At 37.6% G+C, this 13,578-nt stretch overlaps 1 protein-coding gene across 7 annotated transcripts in view; it reads right to left on the bottom strand.

Moving 5' to 3' along the window:
- The window catches only part of pdlim5a (PDZ and LIM domain 5a), a 69,912-nt gene that overhangs the window by 16,399 nt on the left and 39,935 nt on the right, over positions 1-13,578 (bottom strand). For 2 of the 7 annotated variants that reach the window (XM_073860998.1, XM_073860997.1), the window contains exons 4-9: positions 10,158-10,194; positions 9,419-9,792; positions 1,623-1,643; positions 1,504-1,518; positions 800-978; positions 563-599 (exon numbers count right to left, since the gene is read on the bottom strand). In XM_073860998.1, coding sequence (XP_073717099.1) covers positions 563-599; positions 800-978; positions 1,504-1,518; positions 1,623-1,643; positions 9,419-9,792; positions 10,158-10,194 — 663 coding nt within the window. Of the gene's footprint in view, positions 1-562; positions 600-799; positions 979-1,503; positions 1,519-1,622; positions 1,644-5,876; positions 5,906-9,418; positions 9,793-10,157; positions 10,195-13,578 lie in introns of all 7 variants that reach the window. The other 5 variants (XM_073861001.1, XM_073860999.1, XM_073861002.1 and 2 more) reach the window with 5 other exon arrangements.

Genomic DNA, 13,578 nt, shown 5'->3' with positions numbered 1-13,578 from the left:
CATGTTGTTCTAAACCTGTATGAATTTCTTTTTTCTGATGAACACAAAAGAAGATATTCTGAGAAACGATGGCAAACACACAGCAGCAAGCGACCACAGACTTCCATAGTAGGAAAAAAATATTTTGGAAGTATTGTGATAAATGACTAAGAAAATATTTTGATAAAAGATGGTTAGCACACAGTTGACGGTACCCATTCAATTCCATCATATTTTTTTATTCCTACTATGGAAGTCCATGGTCACTTACTGCTGTGTATTTCTCAAAATTTCTTCTTTTGTGTTCATCAGAAAAAAGAAATTCATTTTTCAAATTTTATCTGTGATTGTATTTAACTTTTTAAAGATCACACGTAACATTATTTTATAGTAAATGTAAGATGACGAACACAACACCAGTGTGCCTGTGCATGCTGGTTAAACTCGTTTTTTTAATATAGAAATACCACAAAATAACAGGTCAAGGGATGCCAAAATCACACGCTTTTACAACGCACAAACACACAGCAACCCTGTCAGAAACACACAAAACACAACACACACAGAAAGAAAGCAGACTCACCTTGTTGTTTTTGTAGAGTCATTCTCCTGTGGCTGTTCTGTGAAAGAAAAACAAATAAAACGTTTTAATACAACAGACATTTTTTTTTACAATGCAGGAACATTTTTTACACCTAATTTTTCAAATTTTCTCCCTGAGCTCTAATAAAAATGCAGTACAAAAAATAATTAGACAGACAACAAAATGCCTCAGTAATGTAATAATAAAAGTGAAAATAAACAAAAATATCTTTCTCACCAAAATCAGATTCGGTGCCAGTCATCTGTGCCAGGATTCGAAATGATCGTGACTGTGATGTCCCGGTTCGAGGGCGCCAGTCCTCTGTATCCTCCATGATGCGCTTCCTGCTGGCATCACCGTGAGTTGGGATGTGATAAAACTCGATGTCCGTCTCTGTGATGTGCTTACGGGGAAGTCTACACAAACAGAGGTTCATCTTTTTTTACATACAGTATAATTATCAGGGGTCTTTAACAGGTCAAAGATCATTTAGTGGTTAAAGAGACTGAAAAAAATACCTCCTGTATAACAATAGCATGTGCAAAAAGAAAAAAAAAAACATCTTAATGTGTTTATAATGTTACTCTATTATACTTTTAGCGCAAAGCTATTAAAATATTTTGTGATAATGACATACTTTATTTTTCACTTTAACATTACATTTTATTTTACTAAATGCAATTAAAGGTGGGATGAATATTGGAACCTAAAGTTATCTTCATACTGAAATCCATCTTTTCATTTTTTTTAACAATAATTGGCAAATAACATATTTATATCTATGCATTTGGCAGATAATTTTAACCACAGAGACTTATAGTAAAATGTTTATCATGTAATGCATGTGCTCGAACCCATAGCTTTTGTGTTGCTAATGCAATTTCTTTACAATTTGATCTACAGAAATATTGCTGGAGCTAAAACAGTGATTGAATCTTTACCTGTTAACTGGTCTTCTGAAAGATGGAAGAAAGAACAGAGGAAAGATAATATGAAAATAAATGAAAAAATAATTCAATATCTGTAAATGAAAGTCACACGTCACAGATATTGTACTCACTTTGACAAAACAGGAGGTCCACTATGATAAAAAAGAAAATATTGATATTACATACATTTTGGATGTATTAAACCCTGATATAAGATGTAAATACCATCGTTTTAATAATAAATTAGGTGTGTTTTAAAACTGTGTAAATGTCATTGCATTAGATAACAAAATATTTAAACATGTGACAAGATGAAAGCATCACAACTTTTTATACTCATTGTCATAATGTTTTAGTTAAAAACATCCACTCCATGTTTTGTTATCAAATGCAATAACATTTATTAATTGTCTGAATACATTTTGAGTCCACTTGTGTTGTCTGTATAGCAACTATTATCAAATTAAACAACAATGAGTGTTTATGACCACTAGGTGGTGCCAATGCATATAAAAACATGCAACATGCTTTTAAAACCTGAGTTCAAAATGCAGACAGAGCTAATCTAGACATTACTCAACACAATGTCTGGATTTTACAACTCCAGATCCTCCAATCATACAAATTTTTCTGTTTAATTTCTTAAAGATGAAGTTTCACATCAGAGATTGTGAACACACACATTAGGGGCATACTGATCATGCCAACGTCTTCATACTGACAGAAAACATATTCATAAGCTGTCAATAAATCAACACTGTCAGATCAAGTGTGAATCTTTATATGTGAATAAAAGGATGATTAGGAGTCTATGACAAACTGCAGTGTGTGCATAAAGTTGTGTGTCTGTGCATGCGTGTAAAGGTTTGGTTAATTTGTCTGTAAAAGTCTGTAAACTTAGAACAACACTCACGCAATGCAAAAACTATACATTATGTACCACAAACCCAGTCTACTGTTAAAGGCGGGGTGCATGATCTCTGAAAGCCAATGTTGAGATTTGAAATCACCTAAATAAACACGCCCCTACACCAATAGGATCTGGACATTCTTTTGATAGACACGCCCCTTACTGATGATTGGCTACAAGTGTGTTTTGATACTCGGCCCGACTCCCTTTTCCAAAGTGTTTTTTAAAAATCATGCACCCCGCCTTTAGCCAAACACAGATCAGGTACTGAACTAACCAAAAACACTTCAAATACTGCAAAACTGTACAATGTCAAAAAAAAAACAATGGTCAAAAAAATAGTCCCTAGCCGTCACTGGGGTGCCTTGCTGAAAAAACAATAAAACTATTACAGAAATTCCTAATGGTTTCCATTAAAATATCAATAGGAACCATTAGCTTTTACCATTAAAACCACTACAAAATTCCTTTTTGTAGTGTGTTCTGGGACATATTCCATTAGGATTTAATCCCTCACAAATAAAACCCAACACATACCAGTAAAGACCAACAGAGACCCATAGAGACCATTATAGTTTCCAATATAACCAATAAAGTTCCCATTAAGTCCAATAAATCCAATAGAATTTCTGTGATAGTGTCTATTGTTTTTTTTTGCAGGGTGGTACTGTACCCTTTTAAAAAGTACAACTTTGCATCCAAAGAGTTCATTTTAGTACCTCAAAGATACAAATTGCTACCCAAGAGTGCAGTTTAATACCTCAAAGGTACATATTGGTACCAAATGTATATGTTTCTAAACCTAAATTGCAAATATTATAGGGGTCATAGCGTGAAAATCAGACTTTTTACATGTTAAAAGGGGCCATGGCACAAGATTTTTTAAGATGTCAAATAAATCTTTGGTGTCCCCAGAGCACATATGTAAAGCTTTAGCTCAAAATACCATATAAATAATTTATTATAGCATGTTAAAATTGCCACTTTGTAGGTGTGTGCAAAAATGTGCCGCCTTGGGTGCGTCCTCCAAAATGCAAATGAGCTGATGAAACCCAAACACCGATCACAATGATGGTGGTTTGTTGCAATCAAAATCAATTGTGCTTTTCTCTGCACTAAATGGCAGTGCCGTGGTTGGACAGTGTAGATTAAGGGGTGGTATTATTACTGTATAATAAGAACTCCTTATGACATCATAAGGAGAGCCAAATTTCAACGACCTATTTTTTCACGTGCTTGCAGAGAATGGCCCACCAAAACCAAGTTACTGGGTTGATCCCCCTCACATTTTCTAGGTTGATAGAAGCACTGGGGACCCAACCACAGCACCCAAACATGGAAAAAGTCAGATTTTCATGCCATGGCCCCTTTAAGTGCCATAATTGGGTCTCCAGCGCCTCCCTCAACCCATGTGTAAAAGAACAACCCAATAGCCCAGCCCCGGCAAACCACTCTCCGCAAGCACGTGAAAAAACAGGTTAATCAGATTTTGCCTGTTTTGTGACGTAGGTAGAAAGTCTTATTATAATAATACCGCCCCTCAATCCCCACTATCCAACCACGGCACTGCTGTTGAGTTTTGATTACAACAACAAACCATCATCATTGCAACCAGCGCCTGCATCTCATCAGCTCATCTGCATTCCAAAGGACACACCCAAAAACGCACATTTTGCTCGCACCTACAAAGTGGTAAATAAATTATCTGTGAGGTATTTAAGCCACGGTAAAACTTCACATATGCACTCTGGGGACCCCAAAGACCCATTTTACCGCTTTAAAAAAATCTCATAATATGACCCCTTTAAAGGGACAATCCACTTTTTTTGAAAATATGTTCATTTTCCAGCTCCCCTAGAGTTAAACATTTGATTTTTACCAGTTTGGAACTAACTCAGATGATCTCCAGGTCTGGCGCTAGCACCCCTATCATAGCCCAGCATAATCCACTGAATCCGACCAGACCACTAGCATCACGCTAAAAAATAACCAAAGTCTCGATATTTTTCTATTATTAAATTATTACTATTTAATATTTGATATTTTTTCCCATTGTGATATTACGCAGTGCCCAAAAATAGTCCCCTGCCATTTCGGCTGCTGCGTAATATCATTGCGCCTTCAAAGTCCTTGATTATTACGCCAGTTTGAGAGTATAGTTCCTAGCCATATCTGCCTAAAAAATCACAACATTTAATTTTCTGTCGGTCTTAGTACACGATGTAACTACAGAAGAGTTGCGATTTAAATAGGGAAAATATTGAAAATCTGGTTATTTCTGCGTGATACCAATGGTCCAATCAGATTCAATGAATCATGCCCAGCCATGCCAAAAGTGATAGTGCCAGACCCGGAGATCAGATGAATGGACTCCAAAACGGTAAAAATCAAATGTTTAACGGGACAGTAAGTAGAGTTTTAAGTGTTTGGAAAAGCGAGGCGCTAGAGAGCACTATTCGTTTGAATGCAAAATACAATTTCACCACTAGATGGGATAAATCCTACTTATTGTCCCTTTAACTCTAGGGGAGCTGAAAAACTAGCATATGTCCAAAAAAAGGTGGAGTGTCCCTTTAAAGGTGGTGTGTATAAATTTTAGCGGCATCAAACAACGTAGGGACAAAACACACTCTGTAGTGTAGTTTGTCCTTTTAGGGCTACTGTAGAAACATGACAATGACTTCCATATAAGGGGACCCATCGTGTATGGAGATAAAAACGGCTCATTCTAAGGTAATATAAACAATACAGTTTATGATGTAAGGTCTTTATACACCTCTGAAAATATAGTTATGTAGATCAGTGGTTCTCAAACTTTTTCAGCGTGCGGCCCCCTTTGTGTACGATGCATTCCTTCGCGCCCCCCCCCCCAAAGAAAAACACATTTTAATTAAACAAAACATTAAATTACACAAAGTAGTGCTGCCTTATTTTTTAGGTTTAATTTCACAGAATTCATGATAAATAATGTATTTTATAAAATGTCATAAAACTGGGGCCCCCCTGGCACCATCTCGCGGCCCCCCAGTTTGAGAACCACTGATGTAGATTATATTGCATTTCTGTCAAGAGATCCTCCTTAAAGTTACACAATAAACCTTTAAGACATTTTTAAAAAAGGTACTCCCCCAGTGACTGTATGGACCATATTTTGATCATTATTTATAGTACAAAGAACTTTTTTTCAAATACACACAAACTTTAATTTAAAATCAACTTAAATAAAAATCAGTGCCGTGGAACAATTAAAAAAAAGCCTTTTCATGCAAATGTCATAATCTTAATGGCCCTAAAAGAGGCTTCAAATATAATTTCTTATTTTTGTCTTTGATTTTAGGGTTAAAGAGGTTACCCAATTTTTATAAAAAGGTCACAATTTAATTTAAAATAAGATTATGACACTTATAAGAATGACACAAACTACAAAGCACATCACACACACAATGAATGAAGCATCCAGTTATGTGATACTGACTTTGTTGCTGGATTCACCTGCTGAGAAGCCTACAGATTAGAAAATACATGAATAAAGAGACGCTCATACAAAACAGATGTCCTGAATCGATCATAAACGATCCCCTCTGAGAAAGACCGACACATGATTCAAACACCATGTTATCGAAATAAAAACACATTGCGTGGATCACAAACAAACAAACAGTCAGATTAAGTTACGGACACAATTTGGTTAAATTAAAGTAGTGCAGACACATAATGAAATAAAGACAAATCTGACCCAAATAAAACAAAAAATGACAGTATGCACAACTGCGCGCGATCCTAATAAAGAATTATGTTTGTTTTTGTTTTTTGCCCATAAAACCATAGAAACAGGGCTGGAGTTCATTTAATATAATAAATGCACAGCTGTATGAAAAGATTCATTAGTTTAGAGGAAGACGGGCAAATAAACTGTTAGATGTGTGTGTGTTATATGAACACAAGCATTTGGTTTCGATCACGAATGGTTTCTCTTTCTTTAGACCACGTTTAGTTGCATTAGGGATCTATAAAGTACACAAGTATGACACATGCTACAGTATGTTTTAGTATGTTGCACATGGGACACTACCACACTGTCTTCAATGAGGTTTGCCAAATATTGCATACTGAAAACTTGCAAACTGTGCACTAAAAAAATGGTACATTTTTATACCTTAAACATACAGGGTTCCCCCACCTTATATAACTTCATATTCAAGGACCTTTGCGGGACTTTCCAGGTCCAATACCCCCAATTTCAAGGACTAAATGTGGGGACACATTTCAAGTAAGAGTAAGGTTACATCGTGCTACCTTTTAAGATACATTGTTACAATTCCCTTTCGAAGGAACTCGTGCTGCGTCACTGCGGTGACACTTTGGGGACTCCTCCAGAGGTGATTGCATCTGAATGTATATATCAAATTCAACCAATGGTGAGGCTTAACAACAAAGACAGGGTGACGCGGGAGTAAGTATATCGCTATCTAAAATATTGCCAAAGACGCAGGAATTATGGCAAGGGAGACGCAGCGTCTCGTTCCCTTCTCAGGGAACAACAGTTACATACATAACCCGAGACTTTTTCATGTGTCAAACACAACTATGCAAAAAACCTTTTGGTATGAATCAACATTCGCATAAAGAAGATATAAGCATTTAAAGCGAAACGTTTTTTATGATATTATCCTACACTACACAGGGAATAATATGGATTTTTTTCCCAGAAAACTTCTTGCATAAAATAGATTCAAGCACTTTCAATGACGTGTATCTATATATGTATATTTTCAAAAACTTCCCAGGGCCTTGAATTTTTACCCCAGATTCACAAACTTTAAAGGATTTCAAGGACCTGTGGGAAACCTGAAAATATTCACGTGCACAGGCGAACATGACTACAAAACATTTAATGAGAAGCAGAATGAGTTTATTGAGTGATTAAACTATAATATGTGCTGGTGTCAGGATATTACTGTAGTTAGCAAACTAAAACAAACATAATACACACGTATAAGAGATGTGCGTACATCAGCATAACACGTACTGCATGAAAATATGAAACCCAGAAGAGGACGGGAAGAGGGGGGTCATGGTGATACATCTGAGCTTCCTCTGGACAATGTCCAAAGGAGAGCCCTTAGACACACACACACACGAAACACAACGGATACTATTGCAGAGATCTAAATATACACACAGACATCACCAAAATGATTGAGACCTGCGTCTAAATGAACATCATGTGATGCATCACACTTGATACTGCCAGTACTTTCAACGTATGATAGAACTCAATGTCTTAAATATTTATTTGGAGATCAAAAAAAGTATCCAAACGGCAAACAATGCAAATAATTTAACTTTACCCCTGCAACGCATAATTTAACCCCTGTAATGAATAAACCACTTTTTGTATTACTTAAGGTCTGATACAGCCAGCTATAGTGGATCTTTGGACCGCATGTAAAGATAAGGCGGTATACATCACCGAAGGTAAATAAAACCGTCTGTGTTTCTCCGTGATCTGGTCTGCTGTAGTCAAAAATCTCAACACAGCCGTCTGGAATTCATTTACTGTTCTGGAAGTAATAATGGCATTTAAAATCTCCATGGCGAACTTTCTAGGTTTCTTTTTTAATGCAGACCTACCATGAGCTCTGAGGTTAAGCAATGATACGCTTCTGTAGCCACAAGTCATTGTGGTTTATCGACTTTATTTGAAAAAGAAAAATGTGCTTAATTACAGAATTCCAGAAAGAATGGAAAACTAAGCCGTAATTTACATCTACATTTATGCATGCGGCATACACTTACATAAAAACATGGCTGTCAAATGCGTAAATATTCACACTTATAGTAGAGACGCACCAAACTGACACCAATGAAGTAGCACGGATTGTGAGGTCGCCTCACGTTGTCTGCGTACTGGCTGTGTCTGTGTTCAAAGTTGCACTGATGCACCACATGGATGTGCCTGCGTTAAATGAGTTTTCTGTATCACTAGGTGGCAGTAGTTGGTGTCCACTCAAAATGAAAACCAGAAGTGCTAGTGACCGCTGGGACACCACAAACAAAGCAGTGATCGCTTAGTAGTTGCACACAAATTTCGCTTACCACAAACGGATTTGTAATATGTATCTTACGAGTTATATCTTATTTAAAAATGACGGATGAAAAATGAGATTAGCATGCTTTGCGTTCACCCTTCAATTTGTTTTTTGCTTGCTTCGTCATTTATGCTATAGTGCCATTGTCTTCTCTTCCGCGTCTGTTGTGAAGCGCATGCGCGGGACTATAGTCACGTGACTGCAGTGACGCGGATGATGTGTTATCGTCAGATATGTTTTTTTTAAACTTACAGTGTGCGTCTCCCTCAGACTGTAAATGAAGCCCAGGCGCACAAAAAAACCAAACAGCTGGGGCGCACCAGATAACACGTCAGCCACGTCATATATCATCCGCGCATGCGCCTCACAACAGATGCGAAAGAGAAGACAATGCCGAATAAAGTCGTTTTTTTTTTTATTTTTGGACCAAAATGTATTTTCAATGCTTCAACATATTTTAAATGACCCACTGATGTCACATGGACTACTTTGATGATGTTTTTATTACCTTTTTGGACATGGACAGCACACCATACATAGATTTTCAATGAAGGGTCAACAAGCTCCCGGACCAAATATAAAACATCTTAAACTGTGTTCCGAAGATAAACGGAGGTCTTACGAGTTTGGAACGACATGAGGGTGAATTATTAATGAAATTTTTGGGTGAACTATCCCTTTAAAGTGGATTTTGTATAATAGGTGCTCTTTAAGTCTCCTGTGTCTCAGATATTTCTCTTGAGAATAAAGACCCAGAAATCATACAAACGTCTCCATTAGTTTCAGAAAATATCTCAGATTTGTCAAGTCAATATTATTGAAGATTTCAATATGAACTCATACATTTCTTATGAGATTAAGTTATCTAACAGGCCTTGACTTTACGTTTGTGGGTGGAGCATTCATGTGTCAGTTAAACTCTTACCCATTCAGCTGTAAGCTCTCACCCTGACTCTCCAGTAGGCCCCGCCTCTGGCCCATGGCCACCTCACAGGCGTTCTCAGCCGAGTAGAGATCGATGGGCGTGTTATAAACCGAAGGGCGGGGCACCGCAGGTAGTTGATTGGGTGAGCCGGTGGGACTGGGTAGAGGCGGTGGATTAGGGATTCGAGCCGATAAAGCAGACGCAAAAGCCGATGCAGCGGAAGGAATGGAGACTATGTGCGGTGACCCCGCCCCTCCAAACAGATGAGCACTTTTATAGGAAGATGACGTGATGTGGGTGGAGTTTGTGATGTCAGGGGAACATGGAATGGATGTTGTCATGGGAACAGGTTTGATGATTTCCGCAGAATGATCCTAAACATGGAGGAAAGCACATGCAGGACTCAAACATAACCACACAACGGAACATAAAATGAAAGCAATGCAAATCAAGAAGCGTAACGGATGTCGATGATGTAATGAAACACTAGCTTACTCCTACTAAATGTTGCGCAGTATACACTATACATAAAGTAGTGTAGTGTAAAATAATTTTGCATTTTACAGTAAGCAATACAGCCCAAAGCATAAACCTGCACATATATCATGACTTACTTAAAACATGCAAATTTGCATGCACAGAGTTTGTGAGTCTGTCTCAGAGGGGTGTAACAACATAGACACACACATTTCCTTCACAATAGTGACTGTGTTTGTGTGTATGGGGGTAAATCTCATACCTTTGGTGCCACATCTGGTTTTGTAAGGCTGGATGCTCTGTTGGAAAACAACAACATTAATCACATCTGCATCTGGCAGTGGTGAAGCACACACTACGTTTAACTGTGATCTGTAATAAAATCATAGGCTTGCGTTCATAATGGCATGTAACAACCGCTGAACAATCCTGAAATTGTTTCGTCTGCAGGGGACAACAGAATCATTTCTTATTTCCCGAAGAAACCAAGACATATTTGGTTCGAAACGATAGCTTGATGTGGTTTGACAGTAAGTGACACTGTTGATTTGTACAGTATGTGTCTCTGTGTATGTGTGTGGCCAGCGCTGTAGTATCGCTTTCCATCTCGGAGAATCTAAATTTAATACGTAACCTTCCACAACAATCTCATTCAATTACATCGCTGAATAATATTTCACATGATAGTTCAGCCAAAAATGAAAATGGAATTGAAGACAAAAAAGATACTTTGACTTCCATAGTGTAATGTTTTTGTAAACTATCCCTTTAAGGACATCCAAAAAGGTTTTACTCAACATAGCTTAATTGTAAAGACAGTTCGCTCCATTGGGTATACCTAAAAATACAAACACAACTCATAAGGAGTACAGCAGATATAAAGTTCTTATAATCCACGTCTTTTGCTTCCTTGTCTTATGTAAGAAGACACAGTAATGATGACGGATATGGATTTGAAACCCCTCTGGAGAAGATATAAAATCTATCTGTAGCGTAGATCCAGCAGGTCGGGTCAGATTTAAACATTGATCCAGTCAGATAAACATGACCGGACCGGACCGGCTGCTGCAGTTATGAGCTAATAATCTGTTCTCGTTACACTTAATATAGATTCACAAGAAAGAGAGAGAGAGGGAGAGAGACAGAGAGAGAGAGAGAAATATTACTTCCTTAACGTTACTTCATTTTTATTTTGTTAAATTGTAGCATTTGCACATGAATACATAGACACATCGCACAAAGCTGCTTAAATCTTCTTTAATACACAAAACTCTTAAAATGAGGTTAATATACACAAATTATAGTAAAATGAGGTTAGGGAAGCTTGCATGCCTAATTTAATACCTATAATTATACCCTGCAATGCAATGCCAGACATTCATTCTGCCTTAACAACTCATTACTTAACAATCTTACTTGAACTAATTTAAAGATTGCAGCGATTAGCAATTAGCAACATGACCCAACTTCTAATGATCCAATTAATTCTCAATGGACGAATTCAAGTCCAGCCCTGATCTTTTTCATTTTTAAACCCATTTCACTTGGTTATACGTCACGACCACTGATCTATATAAATGACTGGATTGCGCATAGAACGCTTAACGTAACAGCGTGAGGTGAAGCCAGCGCAGAGTTGGAGCCGCCATCTTGGTATACCCAAGGCGTCATTAACTTCCATTCAAAATCATGTTTTAAATTCACCCGCTTTACAGCGTATCAGTCACGCAAGATTATTTTTAGGATATGTGTACGTAAATTAACTGTTAATTCTGGTGTTATTTGCAATGTTTATGTTTTAATCGGGCAGGAAAATGGATTTATAAAAAACCGTTAAGGTGAGTGTGTCTGTTGCGTTCTGTTAATGACGCGGGTATAAATAAAGTTTTTTTTGACATTCAGCTACACGGTCAGCGTTATTTCTCTAAATAAGTTTAAGTAACTTGTAAGTTTAGATAACATAAACCAGCAAATTATTGCATGCACATACGGTACAAAGTATGATTATTTATTTAGATTTCAGAATGAGCACGTTTGTCATTAATACATATGTTGTGGTCTGTCTGCTGATCTGATACTGTAATAAAGATGAATGTATAATAACTGATTAAAAACTAAAATGTACAACTTTCAGTAAATAACTATGTACATGCTTAGGACGTTTGTGTTGTAATAATGTACAGGGTAACTTCAGATATAAAAACGAAGACTTGTAAAGTGATGTTTTATAATTAAAATCTGATCGCGTCCATTGATTTAATAGAATGTTTGGGTATACCAACATGGCTGTGCGATGGCTTCACAGTTGTGACGTCATGCGCAATCCAGTCATTTATATAGATCAGTGGTCACGACGGATAAAATAAGACAATAGCTGCTTCCATTTCATTGTGACATTAACTCTTTCTCTGCCAGCATTTTTGAGAAACATTGCCAGCCAGCGGCAGCATTTTTATGATTTTCACAAAAGCTGGTGTTTTATAAGTTGGGTAAGAGCATCACCTATAGCCTGACCAAAGATATGTATCCTAGATATCGCCTTGGCTATGGCAGTTAATTGGACCGAATGTGTCAACTAGAGCAGCCATCTTGAAACAGGGGAGCCCCGCATCAGCGTCATTGTAGGCAATGGTGTAACGGAAATAAAATCACCATAAATCGTCATGAAAGCGATTTCTTTGGTTTTCTTTTGGTTCGTTTCAACAGTCAGACATGTATTTAGCATTGAGTCCAGAAAAAAATTAAAGTTTTGATATTATGAAAATCTACTTTTTCTAACTTTAATGCATAGTGCTAATAGGCCTAACATCCATACGCAGCACAAAAGTCCGGCATTGTCCATGAACTTGCAGCGTTAGCTACTTCCTATGACAAGACGCCTGTTCCAAGATGGCGGCAGTTTTGACGCATGCTTAGAACCTCAAGGCGACATCTAGTGTATATATCTATGTAGCCTGACTACGTCAGGCTTTGTACTTCCGCTAAATTTCATTACGCTTCTCTTCTAAGTCTGAGATGTCTCCAATCATAACCGTTTTCCTACGGCCTCAAATTTGTCGGCCCAATCAACGAACAGATGGCGGGCTGAGAACCGTGATGTAGACGCTAAGCGCCGAATGTAAGGTTGTAGTTTACAGCGGACATGGAGACACAGAAAGTTATTCGATCTGTTGTGGAGAATATTCATGGCATTTGCCAACTGAAGCTCGAACAAGAAGAGTGTTAAACATTTTATATGGAGATGATGTTGTTGCACTACTCCCAACAGGTTTTGGGAAAAGTTTGATTTATCAACTCATACGTGTCAACATCATACATCATACGTGTGTTTACAGCGGAAATGTGATGTGGCTGAGTCGGCGCATAACGCACGTCATAAATAAATGTTATGTGATTGGCTTACGTTTACACCAATGATTTTAAACTTCAGACAAGCCCTCCCACGAGAAGGTAAACGCTTATCAATTATGCCCAAACAGACTCTGTCTATAAAGCGTAGCAAATTAGCAGAGAATAGTAATACCCGTCTACCGCGTCCAGTTTGCCGCTTAAACATTTTGAGTTTACTTGCATCGAGACATTCACGTGGAAATTCGCATCATAGGAGGGGCTTCTGCGACTCCGCTCGCTTCCTGTAATAATGTCACTACTAGAGCAAGCTCCTGATTGGTTAACGCGGCTTT

This window comes from Misgurnus anguillicaudatus, chromosome 22 (genome assembly GCF_027580225.2).
Source record: "Misgurnus anguillicaudatus chromosome 22, ASM2758022v2, whole genome shotgun sequence".
Taxonomy (NCBI): domain Eukaryota; kingdom Metazoa; phylum Chordata; class Actinopteri; order Cypriniformes; family Cobitidae; genus Misgurnus; species Misgurnus anguillicaudatus.
Note: the sequence above shows the minus strand (reverse complement) of the source record. Positions and strands in the feature narration are given on the sequence as shown.